Source organism: Epargyreus clarus, unplaced genomic scaffold, assembly GCF_041222505.1.
Source record: "Epargyreus clarus isolate Ecla_fem2 unplaced genomic scaffold, WU_Ecla_fem_2.2 ptg000009l, whole genome shotgun sequence".
Lineage (NCBI taxonomy): Eukaryota > Metazoa > Arthropoda > Insecta > Lepidoptera > Hesperiidae > Epargyreus > Epargyreus clarus.
The window spans coordinates 15,333,328-15,354,171 of NW_027332217.1; the positions used below are offsets into that span (position 1 = coordinate 15,333,328).

The 20,844-nt window shown below is 35.9% G+C and overlaps 2 protein-coding genes across 4 annotated transcripts in view; both read right to left on the bottom strand.

Moving 5' to 3' along the window:
* Positions 1-1,752: 1,752 nt before the first annotated feature.
* On the bottom strand, positions 1,753-14,365 carry LOC140745084 (uncharacterized). The gene is made up of 10 exons (XM_073076853.1): positions 14,006-14,365; positions 12,650-12,790; positions 11,471-11,642; positions 10,707-10,995; positions 9,174-10,052; positions 7,913-8,046; positions 4,524-4,647; positions 3,770-3,925; positions 2,970-3,209; positions 1,753-2,198 (listed from the first exon to the last, which is right to left on the bottom strand). Exons 1-10 carry the CDS (start codon positions 14,157-14,159, stop codon positions 2,103-2,105), a joined length of 2,385 nt encoding a protein of 794 aa, XP_072932954.1. The 5' UTR covers positions 14,160-14,365; the 3' UTR covers positions 1,753-2,102.
* A 1,051-nt stretch (positions 14,366-15,416) lies between these two features.
* Positions 15,417-20,844, bottom strand: part of js (jiangshi) — a 62,527-nt gene continuing 57,099 nt past the window's right edge. For all 3 annotated transcript variants that reach the window (XM_073076855.1, XM_073076857.1, XM_073076856.1), the window contains exons 5-6: positions 17,695-17,816; positions 15,417-17,346 (exon numbers count right to left, since the gene is read on the bottom strand). In XM_073076855.1, the coding sequence (XP_072932956.1) occupies positions 16,201-17,346; positions 17,695-17,816 (1,268 nt within the window). In that variant the 3' untranslated portion in view covers positions 15,417-16,200. The remainder of the gene's footprint in view (positions 17,347-17,694; positions 17,817-20,844) is intronic.

The window sequence follows — 20,844 nt, forward strand, 5'->3', positions numbered from 1 at the left end:
TGATATTACGTGGATCGTGCCAAAGGCGTTCGAGTGTTTTGGGAAATTGTAAGCCTGTTTCATATAATATCTACCTACGCCTGTTCCATACATTCGGTATCGATTCATTTCATTTTTAACGCAAGCACTTTCGTATGTTTTTCGCAAAATAATTATTCACCAAAGTATGACGTATTGTATATATTTACCATTATTTATTAAATTCTTATAATTACAATTTTTATATACCTACCGATCTTATTTGCGAAATATAACAGATAAAAAACTATAAACTACTTGGCAAAAAGACAAGGTTCTATGTACCTCCGGCATAATGTATTTTTTTTATTTATCATCTGTATCTATCCGTACGTAGCCCTCAGAACAATGACTCTGAGACTTAGCCAGACATATTTTGGCGGGACTTTCACACATAGATAACTGTCTCTACAAGATATTGAAGATAACGTTAAGTGTAAAATATTTACGTATACCAGAGTAAAAATAAAAAAACAAGGTACATTAATATTATTATTTCACGACATATACTTATACATAAAGTTATAAAACGATTTTATAAAGAGCATATTTTATGAGTACAAGATGGAATAAACAGGTGTGCGCGGTATGTATGAATCACATATCCACGTATTATTATTAACGGTTTTATGACCAGCGCGGCTGTATAAATGAAATCGTAAAGTTCAATTTTATACGGACATTTCGCAAGGTAGTGAATATCGAGTATCTATAAAAACGTATGTAGGTAATTCATGCATGTACCTATTCAATTCGATATAACACTCGTACATAGAAGACTTACATGACGTGTTTGAAGGTGGTAGAACCCTTTGTGGTTCGACTGCGGCGGCACCACCGCCAAACTTATTTCTCCCTCATAACAGCAGTTTTAATCGCTGCTGTGTTCTGGTTTGAAAGGTGTGGTAAGGGAGACATACTTTTCCGAGGCGTTCCAACATAGTCCTCAGGGGTAGCTGCGCATCTGTGGCCGACATACTCCTACATTAAAAATAAATACTTTCTAGGAGGTAGAGTTTCGTATTTTTGCCCTACGGTAAATGTCTATACATTCTCTATCTACCTGTTTTCGACTGTGGCGATGTGACCTAATTTTATTCTGCTATGTTTTTTTGCTTTGAAGAAAAAAATTGTAAGTGCCTTGGCAGGCCTAAATAAATTTATTAATTTCGCTGGATGCAAATACATATATGGCATTCCAATATAGTTCACACAAATGATTTTCGAGTTTCGTTTTGTTACGCTAACGCCATCTCTACAAGTTTTAAGAAGTGGTATGATACTTTAGCAACTGAGTCGTAAGAGCTAATATAATAGTTCCTAGATATTCCGCCAGAGGGCACCTGAGGCTTGATTCTAAGTGCGCGGTTCCACTAAAATCTAATGATTCTATCGAGGAAAAACAATCACATTAGGTAGCCGAGCTTCTAGTAAACTTTTATATTGCCATATTTCATAAAATAAAGAGTTGTTTGCTTGTTATTTTGTTTTCTAAGCTCTTGTTGAAGTACAAAATATGTTCTTGAAGTTTTTTTTATAATCCATATATATAATATAATATAGCTCTAGGTATTTTCTAGTAGCTTTAGGTATTTTTTATATTCTCTATAAGTCGACCTTTGGGATTTTATTATACAGGCCTAGTTAAAGAAATTGACCAAATAGGCATATGTTTTGTACAATTTGCATGTTCAATAAGTTCTTTAAAAAATAATTTGGTAGTAAGAAAAGTCATTTTCAACATGAAAAATGTATTTGAACTCATTTACTTACATCATCTTAATTCTATGATATTTACAAAATAACTTAAGTAATAATCTATATTAAGTTACATTGTTTGTTACTCAGATTTTTGTTCTAAATGAGAACTATACTAACTGTAGAACGATAAACACTCAAAATCAAATTTTAACTTCATCTTTTGCAAAATCTTGTACAAAAATATCCAATTTTATCTCTAATTTTATCCATTTTCTGTATCACATACTGTGACTAAAACAATTTATTTCAGAATTGGTTTTCTGGTAACATTTTAATTCCTACACTTTTCGTATGCTTGTATAAATAAAAATATTTTGGGAATGTCAGTCCGAATCAATCTCACTGGCGACTTGTTGCCACTTCGCCACCATGCTGGATACTGACTTGTGCTTCATGCCGATGGAGGAAGATATTTTAACCTGAGAACAAAAAAAAACCTTAAATCTATATTTTTTCATCTAATTTAACTACTGCCACATCTCACTAACTCTTTAAGAAGGGCCCCACATTTTTCTCAACAGTTTTCCCAACATGTTTCATATAGAGATAATCTCCATTTGCCAAAGGATTAAAATGTCAAATTATAAATTTTACCGATAGTTCACATAAATGGTAGCCACAAATAACCAATCATATACAATCAACCCCAGTGAAGTCAAAATTGTTCCTCTACTACGCTACTATAAAATAGAAACTTTAAATATAGGAGTCTATACGTTTTATAAATATAACATCGAAGTAGTTTGTGTTATCTATTTTTTTATTACCGAAATCAACTAAAACGAATGAAAAATAAAAAACGACACTGGACTCATCCACTACTAGAAACACGCATAGAATGTGGACAGTTTGCTATTGCTGCAGTTTGTTTGATAATTTTTTCGGCTATATTAGAATGAGTGTTTCATAATTTGAAGAATTACTCAAACTTTTATATCACGCCATCAAAGATACTAAATATAACAAGATACAAACTCTTGGGCGGCACGCCGCAAACTGAACCACCAGTGCGTAACAAGATGGCGCGAAGCGGTCCGCGCCTCTCCGTTCAACCGCCGCGGTTGAAAATTAAGTGCGGTTATGTGCGTACAATCACAGGCGGTTTCATATTAAACTGTAAAAGCGGCTAACCGCTAGGGCGTTAAGGCGCTTAGAGATAAACTAGATATATCAAACCACAAACACTTTACCTTAGATTTCTTCTTGTTAACTTTAAGATCTTTCTCCTTACTCCTCTCTCTTTTATCTCTGTCCCTCTCCCTCTCTCTATCTTTCTCTTTCTCCCTCGTGCGTTCCTTTTCAGTGATGATGGGAGGTGGCGGCGGTTCTGGTGAGTTGGCTTCGGTGGGAGGAGTGGAGGTTTGTTTTTCTAGCTCTGCTATGTCGTTGTAAAAGGATAGGAGTTCATCGCCAATCTCTTTTTTGGGTTCCTGTGGTATTGAGAAGTTACCAATTTGAGTGCTAAAATACTTTCTGGTATGAGTTTAATAACACTTTTCAGAAAAAAAATGAATGACATTTATGTTACAATATGATGTTTTTTTTTACAATAACATCGGGTCGTAAACTAGTAGAATGCAATGACCGATGAAGTAGTAGTAGTCAAGACTGCTGCAGTAACATTCAGTTCAAGAAGTCAAACTTGATTGTCTTACATTAGTTGAATGTTTTTTTTTATTGTTTTGAAGTAGTAAATGAGTATGCAGTCCACCTGATAATAAGTGGCTATTTGGAGTTTGGGCTGTGGCTATTAAATTGTGGCAGGTGGATATTAAAAAAAAACGGAATACTTCGCGTTTGAATGTGATGGTGGTGTGTGGTGCGTGATGGTGGTGTGTCAGTTACTTGTGTGTGTGTGCGTGTGTGTGTGTGTGCGTGTGCGTGTGCGTGTGTGCGTGTGTGTGTGTGCGTGTGCGTGCGTGCGTGTGTGTGTGTGTGTGTGTGTGTGCGTGCGTGTGTGCGTGCGTGTGTGTGTGTGTGCGTCAGTTACCGCGGGCAGCGGCGGCGGCTCGTCGATGCCGGGCGGCGGCGGGTCGCGCCAGGCGGGCGGCGGCGGCGTGGCGGCGCGCGGCCAGGCGGGCGGCGGCGCGGCCGGCAGCGGCGGCGCGGCGGGCGGCGCCACCGCCGGCAGTGGCGGCTGCTCCTCCTGGACACACGACTTGTGTAAGAACATTTAATTTTGTTTAACAAGCTTTTATGTTGCTCATTTATTTTGTCTGTATTTTCGGTTTAAAATTTAAATCTATTTTTCAGGCGCCTGCTAACTTCACACAACTGACAATACTATGAATACAATAATACTACTAACAATTAATTAAACATATCCATGTACCTAACTTTAGATAATGCAATAATAGATCAAGATTAAAGTAAGGCGTCCACTTGAAATAAAACCATAAGTACTCTCAATTAAATTTTTAAAACATTTATCAACATAGCTATAGCATCAATAAAATATTCTAAGTAAACTTCTTAAGAGTAGTCTAGACTCGTCTAAGATAAAATCCAGCTTCATTTGACCAATAAATTCACAACTGAAGCGAGTAGCGTTGCAATAGCAAATTGTAGATATTAGCAGGACGAAGAGAGCGCGGGACGCCCTGGGATGCTCCACTGCCCGCTCTTGCCCACGGGTATATAACTGCGTTAGTAGTTGTGTTCAACCGTATAACTCTCTGACTAACACCTGCGCTCATTAACTTCAGAGCGGACTAGAAGTTTGGCGCGGACTATACAAAACTAACCTTATGTTCAACACCGGCGTGCGGCGGCGTCGTACTGATATCCATGTCGGTGTTGGTGACGGCGGGGTATTCCCACTGCTCGAGGCCGTCCGCCTCGCGCCGGTAGCGGTAGCGGCCTTCCGACCTGCGTACACAAACGGAAACGTACAAACACACGCCGTTGAGATCGGACAGGGCGGCCCGCGACTTTTAGAATGGGTGGTCGGCTTAAGTTGTTTTGGGTCGTGTTAGTTAAAGAATATAGAAAAAAATAATATGATATGAAGGTCTAACATTTTTCAATTTGTTAAATATCTTATAAAGAATGCTCTTTTTTGTATAAATTTCATAGCAGTAAGTCGTATAAAATTTCATAGCAGCCTATTGCATCGTTCTCTTTTTACCACGCTTTTATTAGCTTGGGTTGTATCTACGTATGTTGTATCTATTTAAATAAGTTGTTGTTAATGCATATAACTTATTGAGTTTTTTTTATAATCCTGCTGTCCAATATAATTGTGGAGTGAATAATTCTAAATGTATTTTTAATAATTATAATAGTGAACTGTTTTACAGTCATTTTAAATTAACAAATCTATCGAGTAACAGTAACACAAAAACTACGAATTATTTTAAATATGAAGTCATTATTTTCTCACTTGTAACAATATAACATATTTCGATTGAAAATTAATAACCGTTTTGGTCAAATGCTAGTTCGTGATTTTCATGAATTTTCTTATGACTCTAATTTACAATTAAATCAACTTACGACACCGATCAACTTACTTAAGACAACCAAACACCTAAAAGTTTAGGGCCCACTTAAATAACTAAACTCTTCCTAGTAACCAAACACAAAAACTTTACTTTCCAAAAGTTGTTACTTTATAATTAAAATAAAAGTTCTGTAGAGTTTTTGTATTTAGAAGAATAATAATCATGTATTTTGTGCATACTTAAACCCGTATCATCCATTATTGTGTCTGTATAATCGTTGCGTTTCAAATTTAAAAGTAACATTTTAAAAACTACCCGAAAAATCTTTAAAATTTTCATATTCCGAGGTCATCGTTAAGAAAAATGTTATCTACCCACAAATTGAAATTACTTTCATTTTTAAAGAATTTTAGTTAATTTTAAATTGAGAACGTAAAACAGACACAATATTTAGGGTCATTTCAGCTCCACGACGCATCTGATCGTCGTTGCGACTTTCTGCAAAGATCAAAGCGCATTATCTTGAAATCGCAGAGTAACTTATAAATGTATTATCTCACCAGAATCCCCGGCGCGAAGTTTTCTCTCTTCAAGCCTCGGGATTTTCCATCTTCGTCTTCAACGCTGTCTTCAGTCGTACATTCATCGTTTCATGTTTTAATACAATTGTTATAATATTTCATTCAATAAAATAATACATTGATAAAATAAATAAGTTCGAATCGACACAAGCGCTACTTACGACTATAATACTTCAAATTACTATCACAGATTCTTGCTAGAGTATTAAATCGTGAGAAGCAGTCGTGTTGTGATCGTTAAGCATAAAAGTTTATTTAAAAATATTGTATAGATGAGTGTGTGTGATAGATATTTTGTTCCTTAAAACTAAATATGATTATGTTTGAGATGTAGGACAGTAAATATAGAAACAAAAGACAAGGGATTAACTAATAAACATTTATTTTGCTCTTAAATCTATCAGGTACTTCGTAAAATATCACAGATTATAAAAAATGGCGATATTCAAGACATTGAATAAATATTTCATACAAAACCAAACATAATCAAATAATAAATTAAATTACGGTTATGAAATTCTTGTCACATTTCAATATTACGAAAAATATTAAAACATCCACCTTCACGCTAGAATGTTTGAAAAAAAAACAAACATTGAACCAAACAATAATAATAACATCAAAAGTAAAATTTATATTTGAAAAACATCAATTGATGCATATTATATCATTATTTATTTACAATATATTAATAATACACGCGAACTGTTCTGAGAATTAACATTAAAATCTAGAAGTCAAATCAAATAAATCATAAGGTAGATATACTAACTCAAGTTGAAACCAAAAGTTTAACATACATCCCGTGATGCGAAAAAACTTAAGACGCCACAACAACGCGTTTTCATTTGAGTCGTTTTAAAATATTCCCAACGAACACATAACAAGCATAAAACATGTAACAAAACTATGCGATTGCCGATAACCGAATTTATCGTCGGTAAACTAACATTGAATCGGTAAGGTTTCGACAAAGTCCTAACAAAGTCGGTAGACGAAGATAATGGGTTGGGTAATCACGACAAAGTACGAGTAAGATGTCGGCAAACGATGACAATACCGGTAAGTTTTCAAGTTCTAGCAAGTTATCGGTAAGTTAACGGCATGGCATGGGTACGACAAAATCTCCGCAAGGTATCAGTAAGTAGTCATGTGTAGTTCGCGATCGAACTAGGTCGCAAGAGTGCTTACACAGATGAACTACGCTACCTAGAACCCGATTCCATGGTTCGTAAGCTCCTAACTTAGAGAAAATGGCGCGAACCAAACTAATTTTGTCATATTTTATGAATATAAATCCGTACGTTTATCCTAGAGCTCAAACATTTTTATTCATGAATTCCTTAATCTTGTCGAGTAATCTACAAAATGCAAATTTAAAAATTGATTCTAAAAAAAGGCGGATCGTCCGTTATTTTAGTTCATTTGTTCTTCAGCTCCCAACTGCATGGTAAGCAGCTGGGAGCTGATGAACTAAAAAAGTGAACTAGTTTATTTAGGAGCCGCGGTTTAACTGAGCGGTCTCAGTTGCGAAATATTACCCTACAGACTATCGGTACGATAACGTAACGTCGGTAGCACCTCAACAAAGTCCTATCAAAGTATCGGCATGGGTAATCACGTTAAAGTCCCGGCGTGATATCAGTAAGCTAACATAGGAAACACGTCAACAAAGTCCTTGCAAAGTATCGGTCTTGATAATCACGATAAAGTCCCGGCGTAGTATTAGAAAGATCTTAACAAAGTTCTAGCAAAGTATGTCCCGGTAAGAGTGAGTACGACAAAGTCCTAGCAAAGTATCGGTAAAACTCGAAGTACCGGCGTGGTATCGGTGAAACTCGAAGTACCGGCGTGGTATCGGTAAATTAACATCGGAAACACGTCAACAAAGTCCTAGCAAAATATCGTTAGCCGGCATGGTGTCGGTGTGGCAAGGTGTCGGTAAGCTTGCATCGGAAACACGTCAACAAATTCCTATCAAACTATCGGTCTTGATAATCACGATAAAGTCCCGGCGTGGTATTGGAAACACGTCAACAAAGTCCTATCAGCGCATCGTTAGCCGCGTGTGTCGGTGTGGCAAGGTGTCGGGAGGGTGTCGCGCGGTACCTCAGGAAGGCGCAGCTCCAGCCGGGCGGCGCGGCGGCGGCCTCGTGCGCCCGCAGCGCGCGCGCCGCCGCCGCGCACCAGCGCCGCCAGTACGCCGCGCTCAGCGCGCCCGCGCGGAACGCCGCCACTAACGTCTGGGGAATATCATCATTATTATCTTCTACCCTGATTCTAGATTAGTTCCGAGCATGAATTAAAGCTGTGACAGCGGTTAAGAAACTCGGCTTCAATTTCGATCGCGGGGTCAGAGGTTCAAATCCCAAACCTTTTTCAAAATTATGTTTAATACATATCAGAAATTAATTATCACTTGCTTAAACGGTGAAGCATGAAACCTGTAAGGTTTATAAAAAAAAATCAAAGATATGTGAAGTCTACCAATACACACTTGGTCAATGCGGTGGACTTAAGACTTAATCCTCCTCACATTGAGAGGAGAACCATGCTCAGCAGTGAGCAGTGAGACAGTAATGATGATGATAATTAATTAAAGTTCTGGCCAAACAGAACACATATTTTAGCGCAGCGTTAGCGCTGAGTAAATCCTAACGACGCGCTATAGGACAGAGTTGTGTTCTGTTAAATTAATACTAAGTGGTCACAAAGAGTACGAACAACGCTTATACTTAGCGCCGCGCTAAAATACGCGTTCTATTTGGTCAGGCAACAAAACATACTATTGAAAAGCCTTAATACTAGATGAAACGCAACACGTGATGAGTCAAACCAAATCTATATATTTACTGTGACCACAGTCACATTATGAACATACGACGCGACATGTTAAGCGATCACACGTCAAATTAAGTACATAGTAATTTGCCAACCCATTATCCAAAAAAAACAATGTGAGCCGTCACGGGACGCCGAAGTAATATGCAGAAAAGAACATTTTGTGATAGGAACTAAATATGTCATAATGATAAAATAAAATATTACGATTTTTGCGCATGGCGACGCGTCGCCACACCGTACACAGTACTGCATATAGACTGTATATATATACCATCGTATAGTAGTAGCGTGGCGACGCCACGCCAGAAATCGGTTTTACGTGCGGCTATAGATGTTTCACATAAAAAAAAAAACAATTACATGCAGAGTTTCGTCTTAATAACGAATTAGAAAAATATCTATAATATACTACGCATATTTTTTAGTTTATTACACAATATGGAGACGTACTCAGACAACAGTAACCAATAACCATAATTGAATGGGTTGCACAATGAACTAAGATACTATGAAAAAAAATGATTACCTGCAACTGTATTAACATCTCCTGAACGGGCGTCAGAATGCACGGCTGAAGTTGATTCAAGTACTTCAACTTCGCCTCCACTAGATCTGCTAAGTCATCGAGATCTTCATCCTTTTTGTCTTCATTCAAAATCTCTCCCTTCGTAAACGTCAACCCATTTCCATAACTGATTGTATTCTTGGGACTAGTCTCATCATTTTCGTCTTTAGTAAACCCTAAACCAACTCGCTCGCCTGAAAACCCTTCCATATATTGCGCGTACTTCGTCGTATATGCGGTCGCATCGAATTTCTGTCCTGTTTTTCTTTCTGGTAGCACTGAATTCGAAATTCTGAGCTTCTTTCTATTCGTGTTTTCAATGCCTTCGGTATTATTCAAGTAAACATTAGTGACTTTCTTGTCTTTTGTATCCACTTCCATTGGTGCAGGGCTACCCACTTTATCTTCTATATTAACTGCGCTAGGGAACAGAGCTGTAGAATCTTCGGTAATGGTTTTACTACTTGGAAAAAGAGGTTTTATTTCTTCTAATGGCGGTGTTATTTCTCCAGAGTATAAGGGCGAATTGGCTACACTACTGCTATTCGATCTTTGGGATTTGCTATCTTTTTCACTCTTTTTGGATTTAATTTTAGGCAGTTCTTTCTTTTCAATTTCTTCTAATAAGTCATCAATATCTAAATTGTGCTGTATTCTACTTTCTTGGGATTTAGGAGACGTACTTCTAGAATTGTCATCTTCTTCGATGATCTTTTGTAACTCTGTAGGCAGTTCACCACCAAGTTTTTCAAGAAGCTTAGCTTTGTCTTTTAATCTTTGGAACAACACATTTTCGTCCTGACTATCATCGTTTTCTGATACTTTCGAAGATTTCTTGTCCTGACAAAGACCAAAAAGCAATAAAAATTGTTAATTATTTTGTAAATTAGGTATCCATTCATAATATAATACATTCATTGTCACCTCAGATTGAAAACTTTAACCATCACATTGCTTTATAACAAAATCAACTGCACTAAAAATATTCATGATATTATATCCATGTGAAACCTTATCATTTTGTGAAACGGTAATGTTTCAAATGGTTGTAGCTTTAACATAAAGAAACAGCAGCAGGAATCTTTATATACAGTAACAGTTGAGATGTTATATTATAGCATTTTCAGGCGCTTTGCTCATCACAGGTGACAGGTATTCAAAAAGTTATTCTACTCAAAACAAAACCAAAAAAAATATTCAAAGTACATTCTTTAAGTAGCGACAAGTTAAGAAACAACAAAAAAACTTTTTCAATAAAAAATTAATGACTTGTTTTACAATATACGGATATGCTTTTCACACAACACTAGTTTTATGATCTTTTTAAGCTTACTTCTAGGAGATTTATTTACTACAACAAATGTGTTACTTTACTAAATTTTCTCATTTACACTTGAAATTAAATAAAGTATGACAACGAATAACACTGAAAATACTTTTAAAAACCTATGGATAAATGTAATATCTTGTTTATGAAACATTAACAAATCATACCTCATCTTCAGTCAAGACATTATTTTCATCTTTAACCTCTGGACTCTTCGGATGTTCCTCCACCAACATCGGTGGAAGTTCAGGTCCAATTGGTTCTGTGTAATCTTGGTTAGGAGGCAACGGAGGTCCATACTCAATAACCTTGGTCTTCTGTTTCTTGTGTGGATTCTTTGTGGGTTTGCTTATTGGTGTTAAGGTCGATTGGGTTTCCTTAGCTTTAAGTGAGATATCAGACTCATCATTAGATTCTGAGTCTGAGTTGTGGTATGATGTTATTAGTTCTATTTTTCTGCAAAGTAACAAATTTATAAACATTACAAGTCGGTTCACAATAGACATAGAAGGATATCTAGTTTCATAATACAAATGTTCATATAGTATTCAATTAAACTATTATCTTGTGAAACTAATGTTAATGATCACCAATTTAATAGTTATTTATTACTAAATTATGTTAATTGTTCATATTTTTTCACCACTTCCCAAGGGGAAGTCATGTGTCATGTCAACAAAATACAGAGTACCTATCACTATCACTACAAGTTAGTAAAAGATATTACAATAATTTTGAGTTGTGAAAGAATGTGAGCTGTGTGAAACAATGTGTGAGTGAATGTGAGCTGAATTAAAAAAATAGCAAATATTAAATGGTCTACATATTACATAGATAGAAACTATCAAATAACACATAAATATAATCACAAACCTACCTAATAATTTCTATATAACTTAAGAACTTAAGTATGTAATCAAAAACCACTCACTCTTCATCCACACTAGCCAACCTCTTCTTCCCAGATTGGTTCGTATCCCTCGCAGGGGGTACATTTTCATTTTTAGTAACTGCTGTAGTGGTCATCTGTGAAAGCTTAACCTGTTTTTCTATCAATGCTTGCTGGTACAAATTCCATTCCTCCGCTGACACTTCTGCTGTAGCTAAAACAATAAATAATATCATGTATTGTATAAGTCAAACAGATAATGGTATCTTAAATTGAGCAATTTATTTTCCTTCATCATCAACCCTTTCCTGTCCCACTCCTCCCTCTGTGAGAGGGTCTCCGGTTAAGCCATAATCCATTTTGTGAATTGGTTGACTTTTTTTAAAACCTGAGACATTTACATTCCTTCACAATTGTTTTCCTTCACTTCTTAATCTGAGACCTTAAATATCTTTTAGCAGTATTATATAACAGTAGCAATGTGGTCACAAATCCACATAAAAAATACATATTAACAAAATTAGGAAAATAACATACAAACTTCAGAAATTTTCATCAAACACAAGTTATATGATATTAAACCTATTATGACATCATATAACTTGATTAATTATTATTCAAGAAGTGTCATGAAGCCATAATGATAAAACTGGTACATTAATGATAAGTATAGTAACCATTAGGCACATTATTGTAAACAGAACATAACCACATTAACGCTTTCTACACTCACAGCCCCACACTAGGATTCCCTGTATCGTGGGTGGTATGGACGCACACAGAGACAAATACACAAACACCCAGACCCAGAAACAGAAATCTAAATTCATCATTTAGAAATCTGTCAGGCCAGGGATCGAACCCATCTGCGCGTCAGACCGGCATGGTGACCGCTCCGCCACGCCTGTCGTCATTCTTTCTTAAACTGTTGTAGTCGGCGTAAAACTGCTAGTCTGCTCTGAATATAGAAATGAATTGCATCACCATAGTAAATTGTATGACTACACCTCGCAACAACTTCAGAACGGACTAGCGATTTGGCGCAGACTATAACTGTTTAATCACAAGTTTTTTTTTTTTTTTTTGTTTGTATAAAGTACCAAGTGTACTAATAGGTACTTTATATTAATTACGATCTAGCCTAATTTATGACTAATGAGTAATTCTACGCTAACTTAAACTGCTAAATATTAATCACAAGTAATATTAAATAATGTTTACCTTTACTGACAGTGTTCAATTGTTGCTGTGCTAATTTCAAAGCTAACAAATACTCTGGAGGTGCCTCCCATGTCACTGCATTGGTCAGTTGGTTCCAGTAATAAGTAAAGCCGCTGCTCTCATCGTAACAGGCTGACCATGCTGAAAAAAGAAATCACAAATTTGTGTTAAATATTGTGCAAATATATTTCAAGGTTTATATTAAAAATATATTATATTTGATTTGTTTTGTAATGTTGAGCAATTATTGATGAGAATTAAAACTTTAATTTTGTTAACGGTGTTGAGTTATATACAAACAGATCTATAAATATTATTTAAGTAGTTATCAAGTGATCATGTATGTTGCTAATTTAATGGTTAACTGATTGCCTTTAGTTTAGTATTGTCTGCATTAACATTATTGTCTACAACATAGTCAATGCACATTCAGCAAGGCATAATATCATAATTCAGTAGCACAGAACCAGACTATTGCTGAAAAATCTTTCAATACACAACTCGCTTACTAAACATATTAATTCATTTTCTTGCATTGACTGGCGTACCCACAACACACCCAGTTCTACCTTATAACATGAAGGTAAACACTACTTCACTTAAAAATAAAGCATTCTAAGTACCTCTAAGGATAGGAACGCCTCTGCGATCTATTTCACTTAGGACTCTTAATTATGATCAATTACTGATGAGAACTTCATGAGCTATTATTACATTTGCTATCACACAAAAAAAAAAACAAAAAAGTAAAGTATATAAGAATAATAAGAAACACCATGCAGTAGAGGTGCGCATTATATATCACTGAAGTGAAAAGAGAGATATATATCTTTTCAACTCAGTGATATATATCACTCTTTTAGCTCAGTAACTCACTTTAGCTCAGTAGCTCTGTAAAGATATAAGCGACATTTTATATCAGTATATCAGAGAATCAGATCAAAATGTTTTGACAACATTTTTGATTCCTATAATTAATACAAAACTGGCAAGAAATTATATATAAATTTCACAGCCAACACTATTTGTATATCCCTATTTTCATATTCTTAGCAAAAAAAAAAGATTTTAATAAGTGTTTAAGACGTAATGCATTTGACTCGAATCAGACTCTCTCAGTCAGTCGCTCATTTGACTCATAACTCACTCGCGAGCGAGTATAAAACTGTTGAGTCGAAGAAGATCTTATATCCGGAATCGTATGGACCTATGAACTCAACCATGTGACGCGGATATAAAGATATAATTCAAATTCGTCGGAGTTGATGAGTGATTAGCTCTTTGGTGAAGATATATATCTTTTATATCACTCACTCGCGAGCTACTCAAGTCTACCATGCAGTACTGCATACTTACGGCATTGCGGTACAGGTGCGGGGTGTATGGGTGCGTGCAACTGCGTCATGTCGTTAACCGGGGGCGCCGCATGCCTCACTTCACCACTATCAGATTCATCCTCCGAATCACCATAATTCGCTACCAACCCCGCTAAATTGTTCGCGTTGTTCATCTTATAAAGTCTCTCAAAATTATAAAAGCACACAGTAAACCATCGGTACGATTCTCATACGAATGTTCAAAGCCTAAACAGATCTATTTCGTGGATTAGACACCAATTATTACACGTAAAATCACACTGAATACTCTACAATTTGTTAATTTCGCATTGCTCACGACCTCACGCCATGATGCGATTTTTTGACGTGTAAACAAAATGTTGCCACTAAGCGCAATCGTGTTGCAAGCTTGTACTCTATGGTTACAACCATAGACAGGAGTATTTATTTATTTGTATAATGTTCTGAAAAATGCAACACCCAGGTTTTTATGTTTTTTTTTTTATATTTAATAAAGATAATTTTCAATATGTATTATGATCTATTATTAACCTCGGTTATTAGCCCATTTAGACGGAGAGAGTTTTTCGTCTCGAAGATACGATTATCGAAGGAATATAAAATATTTTGTTCGTCTAAAAATTCGTGCTTCTCGCTCGTTGCCTTGGGCGATAATTGCATCGCATGAAAGCAATAATCGTATTTCGAGATTTAATGCCACTTGCTACCATGAGTACAATGCGCGAGGATGTTTTAATTTTTAATTATATCTTATTTTACCGTTGTGCCTTGAATTGCAATTGGATAATCATTAAACTCGAATGAGAAATAACGCACAGAAAACGATTCAACCTGATTTGTACAATACTCGTACGAACTTCAAAATATGTTATACGTGATCGACTTTATACAAGTCGAGTTTCTCATACGGAAGAATCTCCTTACTATAATTTCGTCGTATAAACAAACATAGGCAATTATCGCTTGACGATAAGTCGTAGGTATGCGAGTCTCGTATGACATAATTATAGGTGAGTTTTTGTTCTTGCTTGTGTGTAAACATTTTGATACGATTATGTTATGGCGATTATTGCTTGTGAATCTTGTGATAGTTGCTTACGATTTCTCGCCCCGAAACTTGCGATAAACTCTCTCCATCTAAATGACTCTTTATTATACTAATTACTATGGTATATTGTCTCTAGTGATGGTCTATGTTGTTGTCGTTGTTTTCGATATTTAAATTAGAAATAATTAACACTGAGACTGATAGTGCCCACTGCCAAGCAGTTTTGTTACTAAAATAAAACAACTGGACTTAAACCTGCAATAGGATATTAATGTAATGAAAATTTATTAGGCACTAGAGCAAATATCTACGTATATGAAAATAATTTAATTACCACGATAAACAGGGTAATAAAACAACGTTGATCTTAAATTATTTTATTAATAACTATGCACATTAAATTATTTATAGGCACGTAAAAAGTTATTGTACAAAAGATTACAAAAGACATAAATATCTAGGGCTACTATGTAAGGATAATATTTATACATAAATATGATTACAAAAAGAATTGTACTTCCATTATTACAATAACGAAGAGTTATTAAGAGTATTATATTTTACTACATTTTCAGTAAATATCTATAAAAATTAACAGTATTCACATTGGCATAAAGTAAAAGTAGGTAGTTACTAAATAAGTATAGCTCTTGAGTAATTTATGTACATAATATTGTACTTACCATTGTATGACAGACACATATCACGAGTTTATTTTTTAAATATAAAAATCTGTATACCAATATAGATAATTAAATACTTACATATTATATTACATACAGATAAGTAGCAGAAACGTAAAAAGAAATATTAAAATAATATTAAAAGTAAAAACTTCCTGTAATAATAAGTTACTCAACATTTGCACGATATTTTCACAAAGAACTTAATTAATTTAATAGTATTTTGTAATAACAGAGTTTTCTTATGATTAGAATGTACAAGCATTGGCAAGCATTGAGGTGTTGGCAGTAGGTACCTAACCAAAATACGTATATGAATAACAATTACTCTTTCACTATTTTTAACTGAAGATATAAAAATAAGAAAGACCTTAATTGTACCATAGCATTGACTGAACACAATCAGTAAAATTTACCCGAATTAACAACTTATATCTATTGCTATATTTTAAAGTTTATCGGTTACCGTTTCACGATACAGGGTTCGCAGGAGCCAGGATTGAGGTATGCTGGATGACATTGAGGGCAAGCTGGATTTTCTCCGTAACTAGCTCTTCCAGGCCTTGGAACATTGACTTGGAAAGAAGTCCGAGCGTCATCATCGTCGTACCCTGGATGAGGACCATCTAGGGGGAACACATAGTCAGGCACAAAGTAGGAACTAATGTTGTACTCCGTATTGCTAGGAGATGGCGTCACCATCTTCGGGGTCGAGCGAGGAACGACGCTGAATGGCCTTTTTCCAGACGGCTTTACTTTAGGTACTTCGGTGTTGTTGCTTGGACTACCTACCTTTGGAGGTTCCAAGTCGAAAGCTGGAACAGCCCATTTCCATTCGTAATAGATCGGTGGTCCCATCGTGGTCGTCACAAGAGACGAATAATCTGTCTTAGGTGGTAACAAATTGCGATCTGGTACTGGGATTTTATTGGTAATGGTAGACGATATTGTACTTTCGGTGGTAGGTGGTAGGACTGGCTTAATGTTAACTGTATCAAATCTCGATTCACCCGAAGATCCCTTCTTCTTGTCCCTTTGAACAGTGTTGAAAGTATTTCCTTTGCCTCCAAAGTTTTTACTTCTTCGTGGAGATTTGTCCTCTTCTGAACTAACTTGTCCTTCTGGGAGGTGCTTGTTTATATTAAGGATTTCCGTTTTGGTCATCGACGTTTTAATCGAGTCCGGGGAATTTGGGTCGAAACGTTTGATAAAGTTTAATACAGGATCATTTGATTTTGTCCGAACATCGATCCCTTCCGAAGATTTTTCAGTTGTGGATGTAGGGACGAAGGGTGGACTTATTTCTCGTGAAGGTGGACTAACGGATATTGGTTGTTGAGCTTTTGTAACTGTTGTTGGCCTGAATGTCGGTCCCGGTCCTTGAGAAGCAGCGCCTGCTAAGTTATCTTCACTTGTTACTTGTACTTTCTTATCAATATTAGTATTGAAGAAGTTTCTGGCAGGTGTCCTTTGAGACTGTTGACCGATGCCTGTTGACCACGACGTGGGCGGTCTGTAATTCTGCTTTCCGCTATCGAGGTCATTGTTGTCCACGCCAGAAATTGAGTCAGCGATTCCCACGATACTGTTGCCAGGATGAATTGCGAACTGAAATTATTTTATAGACACGGTTAAATTTTTGTACTTTATCAATATGATAGCCCTATTTGCTGGACACGAATTTATTATCAGAATAAAAAGAGTATTTTTTTCTAAGAACCACGTTGGTTAAATGAACGAACCAAAGTGTGTCTCCTAAAACCATCACTGTGTCTTTTAAATCTCTGGTAAGGGTAGAAGACGTCGTGACTGTTTATTGAAAAAAAAAAATCACAGTAAATCCGAAAATAATTGGATCACGTTTTTGAGTCTGTTAGACTTAACTTTAGAGCAGATAAGTCCGCTTGAAAGTTTGAAACAAATGATGTAAAGAAAAAGTAATATAAAGATACATACGCTAGATTCGGCTTCCCTTAAACCATCGAAGTAATTGCTGTTTGGAGGCACCGACAGTATATCCGGGCGTGGAGTCCTCATCCGCATGTCATCATCAGACACAAACGGCTTATCTCGTTGACCTGGAAACAGATAATAAATGTTTTACTACTAAGTTTCATCACTCCAAAGCATGTTACTAATAGTAAGTACATTTTCCATGCAGCTCCGCCCTAAAGGTCTATAGGTTTACTAAAGTCGCCACAGCTGGCCAGCTAGATAAGTGAGATTTCCACACCTTTGAGAACCTTTTTGTCAGAACTTTCAGGGGGGTGATACCTGACAATATATTTCTTTCCCGTTAAAATAAGTGACCCATCATCATCAACAGAAGTCCCATCACGAGGGTTTTAAAAAAAAGGAATTTCGAAGAGACAAAGAGAATTAGTTTATTTAATTAATTAAGTACACTGAAGTGAAAATACGGAATTAAGAGACGTGTGGCCGAAATGGATGATTAGGTCTGAATCCCCAAGTGAGAGCCCACCTGCCCTCTTATATATTAAATAATGTATGTGCAGCACTAGGCATTGCACTCTAGGCTAGATAGGCCGGGCGTAACAGTACCCCAAGGTATCATTACATAACAGTAGGCAATCACTTCTTTTCAAGAAAATTTCTTATACATAAATATGATTATTTCTAAATAGAAGTTTGAAGAGAGTTTTGAAACATGAGTAAATGTGGCTTTATAGTACACAGTCTATTACCACAAATAATTACCATAATTGAGTACAAAGCGTGTCGGTTTTTGTGGTTTCCGACACAGTTAATTGAGTACCGTAATTATGCGGTAACTGCTTATTCGTATTTACGGTAAGGGTATTTAGTTTTCGTTTGCCTCGCTAGCCATACTAAATTACCGGCATTTCATTACCAGGTCAAGAATATTTGTCTTCTGCTATATCAAGGTGGCTTCTCGTCTTGGCTTATTTATTGAAACGGATGATTAATTGTTTGAAATAAATTTAAATTTGTGTTTACTGTTCTTTATTACAATTTATCTAATTAATAAAAGCCGTAACATTGACTGTCTGATAGAACAGTAGGTCTAGAAGCATGGATAGGTACATAATTTTGAATAAGAATTATTTGTCTTTATACATAGGTTGAATGTCTTGTAGAATATGAAAAAGGATTTTTTAAAACTATCATTAAATTTAGGAAGAAATTGTTATCAATATTAAGGTTCATTCTTGACTCCTGTTCTCAGGAAGTTCTCAGGAATCAGTGACTGCACTGCTGAATGAAAAAATACAAAATGAATGAATGATCATTGATCATTGTACATTTTTTAGTAATGACCACATTGATCCTTGGATTTCAAAACATGCAAAACTTTAGCTTTCATAATATTTTTAACGGTTTATTTATGTTGGCATGTATAAATTGATAAAGTCTACTATTATGACTTATGACGATCTTAACAAAAAAGTTAGTATATTTCTAATTTATTGTACGACATAATTATTAATTAATGTTGCCATGATTAAATTGATAATTTGTCTTTCTTGACATAACACTAATACAAAATATATATTGTATATTTTATTTTAATTGAATTATGTACAATATGTTTAGTTGTTAAATTAATGAGCTTTTATCTTCCAAATGGAAGACGTAACAAGTCACGAACAAAGCACTTTAGAACATGAGTAATGAGAAACAATTTATAATAAGGTACACACAAAAACATAATTATGATAATGTGGAAGTCGTTAACATGTTTCTGTATTGTTCTAAAATGTATGAATCATCCTTACAATCAGATGGACTGCATTTCCTTATTTTTATAGTTGAGATAAATAAAATGATCATTAACATTTTCTAGTGCTTATGTTATGTACCTACGTAATGATTAAATTATGTGATATTTTTATGACAAAATATAAAGTTACGTAGCACTATATATCACATAACATCTTGGTCACTACAGTAGTCCGACATGCAGTAAGTTTCGGGTTCGATCGATGTACATTTATGTTAGCGGTCTACATGGGGATAAACGAAGGTGTACCCGAAAATCATAAATGCACCTAATATGAAAGTATTTTTTTTATAATGTGGGAGTAGCAGACAAGCGTACAAACCACCTGATGGTAAGTGGCTACTGCCGCCCATGGACATCCGTAATCAACCCCAGATAGGATTAGATATTCCTACCAGAGGTCAGAGATGCGCAGCCACTAAGCTGGAACGCCTCGGATAAGTATGTCTCCCTTACCACACCCTTTAAACCAGAACACAGTAACGCCTGCCTCATAACACTGCTGTTATGAGGCAGAAATAGGTGTAGCGGTGGTGCCGCCGGAGTCGAACCACAGAGGGTTCTACCACCTTCGAGTCCACCACCACCACTTTCTGTATAGGATACCCATGTATTTCATAATGGTTTTATCAACTTGTAACCATTGCATTGATAGCCTGGTGGTTGAAACGCGGCCTGTCAATGCGAAGGTGCGAGGTTCCTATATCAGTCACACACTTCACATTTATCCAAGTTTTATATGTTTTAGAAATCAGTTTTCCCTTGCTTTAACAGTGAAGGATATCGTAAAGAAACCTGCATATCTGGGCGATTTTAAAAAAAAGATCTAAAGGTGATAAAATCTACAATATATGTCCTATGAGGTACGATATACAAACATAACCTTATGCGTGCATAATCGCTATAACAATAATGATCGAATCATATTTCAAATTGCGATGCGCACGAGCGGAAATGAACTCGCCGGACATTGTACGTCGGACCTTAGTCAAGGGCAATGAACTAGGATTACAACACAAGGCTTAATAAAAAGTTGTAGTTCATTGTACAACGTATAAAAACTATAACAGCAGCCTCATTATTGTTTTCTTTGGTTTGTAGTGAAATTATGTCATACAGGTGGAGACTTTTGGTAAAGTGCTAATATTTTCAAGATGGTAGAGCCTTTTGTGGTTCGACTATGGTACCTCCATTATCGCCAACCGCCACACCAATTTCTAATAAAGTAGTGTTAAACGATGTTGTGTGGCTTTGAAAGGTGAGGTAAGCGATTCAGCTTAGTCCTCAGGTATAGCATCGCACCTGTGGCCCACCTCAGGTAGGAATCTAATCTAATCTGGGAT

Bases quoted from the DNA above. Each gene is read 5' to 3' on its own strand.
- LOC140745084 (XM_073076853.1), bottom strand. From the start codon at position 14,159: ATGAACAACGCGAACAATTTAGCGGGGTTGGTAGCGAATTATGGTGAT. The intron at 10,996-11,470 runs GTGAGTGGTTTT...GTTACTTTGCAG, and splicing joins TTGGCTAGTGTGGATGAAGA to AAAAATAGAACTAATAACAT. The intron at 4,648-7,912 runs GTACCGCGCGAC...TTGTGTACGCAG, and splicing joins TGGAGCTGCGCCTTCCTGAG to GTCGGAAGGCCGCTACCGCT.